The sequence below is a fragment of the Camellia sinensis genome, chromosome 8 (assembly GCF_055761805.1).
Source record: "Camellia sinensis isolate YWXY chromosome 8, ASM5576180v1, whole genome shotgun sequence".
In the NCBI taxonomy this organism is placed as follows: Eukaryota; Viridiplantae; Streptophyta; class Magnoliopsida; order Ericales; family Theaceae; genus Camellia; species Camellia sinensis.
In genome coordinates, this window is record NC_138968.1 from 161,324,490 (window position 1) to 161,331,600 (window position 7,111).

The 7,111-nt window shown below is 36.2% G+C and overlaps 1 protein-coding gene across 1 annotated transcript; it reads right to left on the reverse strand.

Annotated features, from left to right (window-relative positions):
* Positions 1–1,757: 1,757 nt before the first annotated feature.
* On the reverse strand, positions 1,758–2,693 carry LOC114268133 (uncharacterized). The gene has a single exon (XM_082885738.1). The coding sequence runs from the start codon at positions 2,691–2,693 to the stop codon at positions 1,758–1,760; it is 936 nt and encodes a 311-aa protein (XP_082741864.1).
* Positions 2,694–7,111: the final 4,418 nt, after the last annotated feature.

Here is a 7,111-nt window from a genome sequence, read left to right on the forward strand (position 1 = left end):
TTCATCATCTCCCTTTTAAAATCTTCAATCAATTTTTCATCACTACCGGTAAAAACCAAATCATCAACATAAAGTGAAACAATGACAATACCGGTTGTACCTTGCCTCTTGATGTACAAAGTTGGCTCAGTTTTGCTTCTTTGAAAACCCTTTTCATTGAAGTAAGCATCAATTTCACTATACCATGCCCAGGGTGCTTGCTTTAGGCCATATAAAGCCTTCTTCAACTTGTACACTTTATCTTCTTTGCCTTTAACAACAAAGCCTTGAGGTTGATCAACATATACTTTTTCTTCTAATTTCCCATTCAAAAATGATGACTTTACATCAAGTTGGTGCAAGAGCCAACCCTTTTGAGCCGCCAAAGCAATGATAGCTCTAATTGTATATCAAGTCGAGCCACAGGAGCAAAAGTTTCTTGGAAATCAATTCCAGGTTGTTGTGAATACCCTTTTGCCACAAGTCTTGCTTTGTTCTTTTGAATAGAGCCATCCGAATTGAACTTTGTTTTGAAAATCCACTTCACACCAATTATTTCTTTTTCTTTCGGTTTCTCCACTAACTCCCAAGTCCTGTTCTTCTCAATCACATGAATTTCATCTTCTATTGCTTTCTTCCATGCTTCATCTTTAATTGCTTCTTCAAAATTTTCAGGTTCAACAATGCATAAATTGCATCTTGCATACACATCACTAAGACTCCTAATATTTCTTGGAATTGAACTTGGAGATTAAGAACTTGAATTTGAACTTGAACTTGGAGAAGATTGTGAACTAGCAATTGGTGACAATATTTGTGGAGATTCAAGAGTTGCAACATCTTCAACTTGTAGACTTTCCGATTCTTCATTGAAAGCAATGCTTTGATCTTGGACTTTCTTTTCCTTCCAATCAAAAGACGCCTTTTCATCAAAGAGAACATCTCTACAAATAATCACCTTCTTTTGATCCAAACTGAAGAGTCTATAACCTTTGGATTTTGAGCTATAACCCACAAAGATGCATTTCTTACTATTTTTCATCAAGCTTGTGCCTCACTTCTTTTGGAACATGAGCATAACAAATGGAACCAAACACCTTCAAGTGATTCACCGATGGTTTCCTTCCACTCCAAGCTTCAAATGGAGTTTTGTCCTTAAGAGCTTTTGTAGGACATCTATTCATCAAGTAAACTGATGTATACACGGCCTCACCCCAAAAAGTTTTGGGTAGCCCCTTCTCATGTAGCATAGACTTGGACATCTCCTCTATGGTTCTATTATTTCTTTCCGCCACACCATTTTGTTGTGGAGTGTACCCAACAGTCAATTGCCTTTCCATTCCAATATCTTCACAAAATTTCATAAACTCATTTGAGTTGTATTCTCCGCCTCTATCACTTCTCAATACTTTCGTCAAACAACCACTTTGTCTTTCAACAAGATTTTGAAATTTTTTGAAGATAGAGAAAACTTCACTCTTTTGTCTTATGAAATGCACCCAAGTCATTCTAGTAAAATCATCAACAAAGATAATAAAGTATTTGTTACCTCCATGAGTTGGTGTATCCATAGGTCCGCACACATCAGTATGGACAAGCTCCAATGGTGCTTTAGCTCTCCATGCTTTCTCCTTTGGAAATGACTCCCGGTGATGCTTTCCAAGTGCACAACCTTCACAAATATGTTGCACTTCATGAATGGTTGGCAACCCAAAAACCATATTGTTTTGTTGTAGATGTTTCAAGCTTTGAAAATTCAAGTGCCCAAATCTTCTATGCTAAAGCCATGAATTATCAATCACATTCATCTTCAAAGCTGCATTTTTGCTATACCAGAAAATGAGAGGAAAACTTCTATTCTTCTCCATCTTGATTTGTGCTACAACTTGGCTTTTCCCCCATTTGTCAAAAATTTTGCAAAAATCGTCTTCAAAGTGAACAAGATATCCATGCTCCATAAGTTGTCCAACACTTAGCAAATTTTGCTCCAAGTCTGGAACTAAGAGAACATCGAAAATGAATCTTGTACCCATCTTGGTTTCTATAGCAATAGTACCTTTTCCTTTTGTTTGGACTAAGGCACCATTCCCCATTTTTACTTGAGAACTGGAGGAAGCATCCATTTTTACAAAAATGCTTTCATCTCCTGTCATGTGATTGCTATATTCGCTATCGAGAAACCATACATCCTTGGTTTGATCCGATGCCTTGTGACAAGCATAGAACATGTGCCCTTCACTTTCTTGGTCCTCAGAAAAATTAGCTTGTTGAGTGCTCTTGACTAGGCAATCCTTCTTGACATGCCCAAATTTGTTGCAATTATAACATTTTGGCTTTCCTCGAAACCAACAGTCTTTATCAACATGATTGCTTCGGTTGCAAATTCCACACTTTTGTTGAGTGGACTCTTCATTTTCCTTTCTTTGAAAATTAGACCTTCCTCTTCCTCTTCCTTGGGAATTAGAGGTACTAACATTGAGCTTGGATTGAAAGGCACTTTCAATTGACTTTTCAGATTGCCTACTCAACCTTTGCTCAAATGCTTTAATTGAACCCATCAATTCTTCAATACTCAAATCAGCAAGATCTTTAGTTTCTTCAATGACAGCAACAATGGGATTGTATTTCTCCGGCAAACTTATCAAAATTTTCTCAACAACTCTTTGATTAGTAATATTATCCCCATAAATTTTCATTTGGTTTACAAGTTCCATAACCCTAGAAAATAATCCTTCAACAATTACATATCCTTCATCTTTAAATTTTCAAAATCTCTTTTCAATGACTGAAGTTTGATGGTTCTTACCTTTAAGTTGCCTCTATACTCTTTCTGAAGAATATCCCATGCCTCCTTCGCTTTTGTTGCATTGATAATTCTTGGAAAGATTGCTTCTGAAACTCCTTATTGAATAAAAGAGAGAGCCTTTGAATCCTTCTTCCTTTGCTCTTTTAATTGGTTCTTTTGGGGATTTGTTAAAGCTTCTTCATTTTCAGGTTCCTCGAACCCATTCTCAACAAGATCCCAAAGCTCCGTATAGACAAAAATAGTTCTCATTTTCACATACCAAAAGTCAAAATTTTCACCATTAAAGATAGGAGTGGATACATTTTGGTTGTTGGGATTCGCCATGGACGTCGGTTTGTTCTTCTTTGGGGCTTGTTTTCTCGTATCCGATCTCTACGCCCAGCTTGCTTTTGACCCAACCAAAGCTCTGATACCACTTATGTTAGCTTTTAATAAAACTCTCTTTAAAATGAACTATATTTTGTATTGAATTTTTCTCACTTATTGATTCATCTATTTTGCCCATAGGCTTACATCCTTTTATATAGAAAAGGTTATACATAAGTTCAATGAATAAGATCCATGAACCTAAACAACCTTGCAATTAATTAGGTACATGAATATAATCTAGACAATACACTTAATAAATATAAAATACATGAATATAAAAATACATGAATACAAAGAATGTATGAACTCAATGTATCCAATGTAAATATGGCATTAATTTTAACAAGGTAGAGGTGGTGGTGGAGGTCGTTGCAGATATGGCTGCTGTGGTTGGGGCCGCTATGGATGGGTGGAAATATCATCAATTGATAATAAATGGGTGGAAATATTAGTCTTGAAAATCCAAAATCTTAGTATGTATCAGCTGATATTCAAAACCTTGATTTGATTGAAAGAATTTTAAGACCAACTTGCATTCATTTTCAAATTACACAAGTCCATGAATGGTTACACTGAAATATCGGATTATTAGTTCATTATTATCTTTCGCAAGTGATAGCGGAAAATAATATAACAAACTTTTGTGTATTGGTTTTTTTTAGTGGAGGCAGCTGAACTGGAAACAAATCAGGTTGCTGATACAAACAGCTATGAAGGCAATTACTATGGAGGCGGTCGGAGAGGAGGCTGAGGTCTGGTGGAAGGGGAAGGGAAGGCGGTGGTGGTGGCGGTTGGGAAGGAGATAGTGTAGCTGAACTGGAAACAAATCAGGTAGCTGATACAAACAGCTATGAAGGCAATTACTATGGAGGCGGTTGGGGAGGAGGCCGTGGTGGTGGTTGGGGAGGTGGCCGTGGTGGTGGTGGATACGGAGGTGGTAGGGGAGGAGGCCGAGGCGGTGGTGGCGGCTGGGGAGTTGGCAACAGTGATGGCTATGGTGGTGGTGGCTGGGGAGGAGGAGGAGGTTGCAGATACGGCTGCTGCGGCGGCCACGTTACCGTGGCCGTTGCCAAAGATGCTGCGCCAGTGCTGAGGAAGCTAGCAGTTACATGCAGAATGAAGCCAAGCCATAAAAGAAGAGAGAGAAGAGAACATATAACTTATATAAGTTCCCATGTAGTATCTATCCATATATATGTGAATAATATACATGGGGATAGGCTCTAGGAGTAGAGCTACAAGTATGAATAAGATGAAGGGTAAGGCTTTAATGTACTTCCCACTCATGCCCTAGGGTTAGATCCCTTAGCTTTCACTGTTCTCCTGCTCCTTCTTGTATGAAGCTTTGTTGCAATGAAATAACATCTATATATGCTTTTGAGCCCTAGACTTGTGTTTTTGAGTTAGATGTAAACAACACTTGTCGCATTACACCATGTATTAGTGTGAATCTTAGGCCAATTTATGTGGTACAAGACTTACACTAATGGAAGGTCTAATTACAATGTTTGACACGTCACACGAGTTCCTCTCATGAATATTTACTTAAACTGAAGGCTTATGAGTTGGCCCACATTTTTACTCATCGCTCTCATGTTCATGGATTGTGAAGAATTTACGTCATATATTCTCTTCATAAATTAATAAAATTTAAAAAGATACCAAATGGGATATGAAAGAGAATAAATTATGCATGTTTGATCATGAAATATGTCACTGTTAAAAGAAAAAAAAAAAAATTTTTACGGTTCAAATATGTCACCACTATAAGAAAAAATATTTTTACGGATGAAATAGGTCAATAGTATTAGACTTATAATTTGATTATTAGTGCAATACCCTTTAAAAAATTAAGAAAAAATATTTTTACGGATGAAATAGGTCAATAGTATTAGACTTATAATTTGATTATTAGTGCAATACCCTTTAAAAAATTAAGAGGTGTAACAAGAAAGAGAAAAGTTAGGGATTAGTCTATTTTTAAATTATGACATGTAAATGGATAACGTAGAAATTTAATTATTTAATTATTTTAGTTCAGTGTAAAAAAGAAAGCCAATATAAAGATTTTTTTTTTAAAGCAAATTGATAATAAATCTAATCTAAGGAGGTTGTAAAATATTAGATTCAATGAATATTTTTTATTGGTGACACATTTTGTGAAATAGTTTGGTAAGAAACTCTTCTGTTTGTTTCAAATGACATTTTATTTCTAATTTTATCCTTTAATTTATCTGTTAACTTTTTTTTTTTTAATCCGGTGGCTTTCGTTGACTATCTATTTAAATTTTTTTCTTATCTGTTCAAGATTTTACCTATTGGTTCAATTTTTTTTGTCTATCTATTCAATTTTTGTCTATTTGTTCAATTTTCTTTTGTCTATTTGTTCAATTTTTCTGTGTAAAATTTATATCTGTCCAAATTTTACTTGTCCAATCTTTTACTTGTTCAATATTTTTATCTGTACAAATGCCATCTGTTTGAAATTCTTATCTTAATTTTCCCTATATGTTGAATCTATCTATTCACAGTACAACAAATCTATGCAAATCTAAGCCATTATAGATTTGTTCAATGCTATTACATATCTGTTTCATCATCAACAACATTCAACAACAACAACATTCATCATCAACAAGAAGAATAAGACCCAGAATAGATCAACAACTACCACAAAAAAAAAAAAAAAAAAATCGAAAGTGCTTGAGCAACATCTTCCGTGCACAGTCATGCCTCAAACTTTAAGAAGAACTTGTGCATATTTTAATTCCTGCTTGAAAGTTTTAAGCATGAACTGATCTAGATACCATGTAACAAGACTCAAAAAGAAGTAAATGGAGGCAGTAAGAAGATCTTTATTGTAGATGATACAGGGAATGCTCTAATCCAAAACATAACTTGCAAGACCAAACAAGGTTCCAATGATTATATGACATGTTATTAACTTTTTATTCACAACCAAATGCAATTTTATTTCCATTTTTCATTATGCTGATGCCATTAAAACATCAATTGCCTAATTAATAATATAGTTGTTGCACGTACTTTAAAACTTACCCTGCAAATCCAAATCAACACTGTACCTCCGATCAACACCACCACCAGCGACGGAGTTCTTTGTGAAGTCAACGGTTCACGATCTGATTTAGATTGATGGTTCACAATCGGAGATTAAGAGAGATGGAGGATCGGTGGTTCAGATTTGCAGACCGGTGTGGATTGGCGGCAAATTTGGAGAGAGAAAGTAGAGAGAGGTCAGAGTGGATGAAATAAGAGAGTGATCGGCGACAGATTTGTGGTAGTATGTAGCTCTCAGACAGCGCGCTGGCTCAATAATCAAAGACAGTGACGTTGATAGCGGCGATGATAGAGATAGAGTGACGGTGGCGAGTGACGCTAAAATCAGTAAAAGTCGGCAATAAAGGCCTGCAGAGGCGAACTTGAGTGTGAGTAAGGAAATCAACAGCAATGCGGAAGAGGCCGCAGCTGTGGAAGAGGTGAAGTAAGGAGATCGGGGAGAGAGAGAGAGAGAGAGTGTGTGTGTGTGTGTGTGTGTGTGTGTGGGACCATATATGTAACAACCTCGACCTATGAGACAGCAGCTGCGGAAGAGGTGAAGTGAGGAGATCGGGGGGAGAGAGAGAGAGAGAGAGAGAGTGAGTGTATGTGTGGGGGGGGGAGACCATATATGTAACAACCCCGACCTATGATTAGCCGATAAACCATGATTACTTATGGTTAATGAGTAATTTAGATGAAATTATGAATTAATTGCATGTGCATGGCATTAATTGTGTTTATATCTGTCTGCTGTAGGAATATCTATTTGTATTTCTATTTTGTTCTGTGAATTGAAGGCCTTATCGACATTCGATCACGAAATTGACTTGATATTTGTATTATTTAAAATTTTTGGAAAATTATGGTAGGTTTAATTAAAATTTGATTCGGAATGAA

Bases quoted from the DNA above. Each gene is read 5' to 3' on its own strand.
- LOC114268133 (XM_082885738.1), bottom strand. From the start codon at position 2,693: ATGGAACTTGTAAACCAAATGAAAATTTATGGGGATAATATTACTAAT.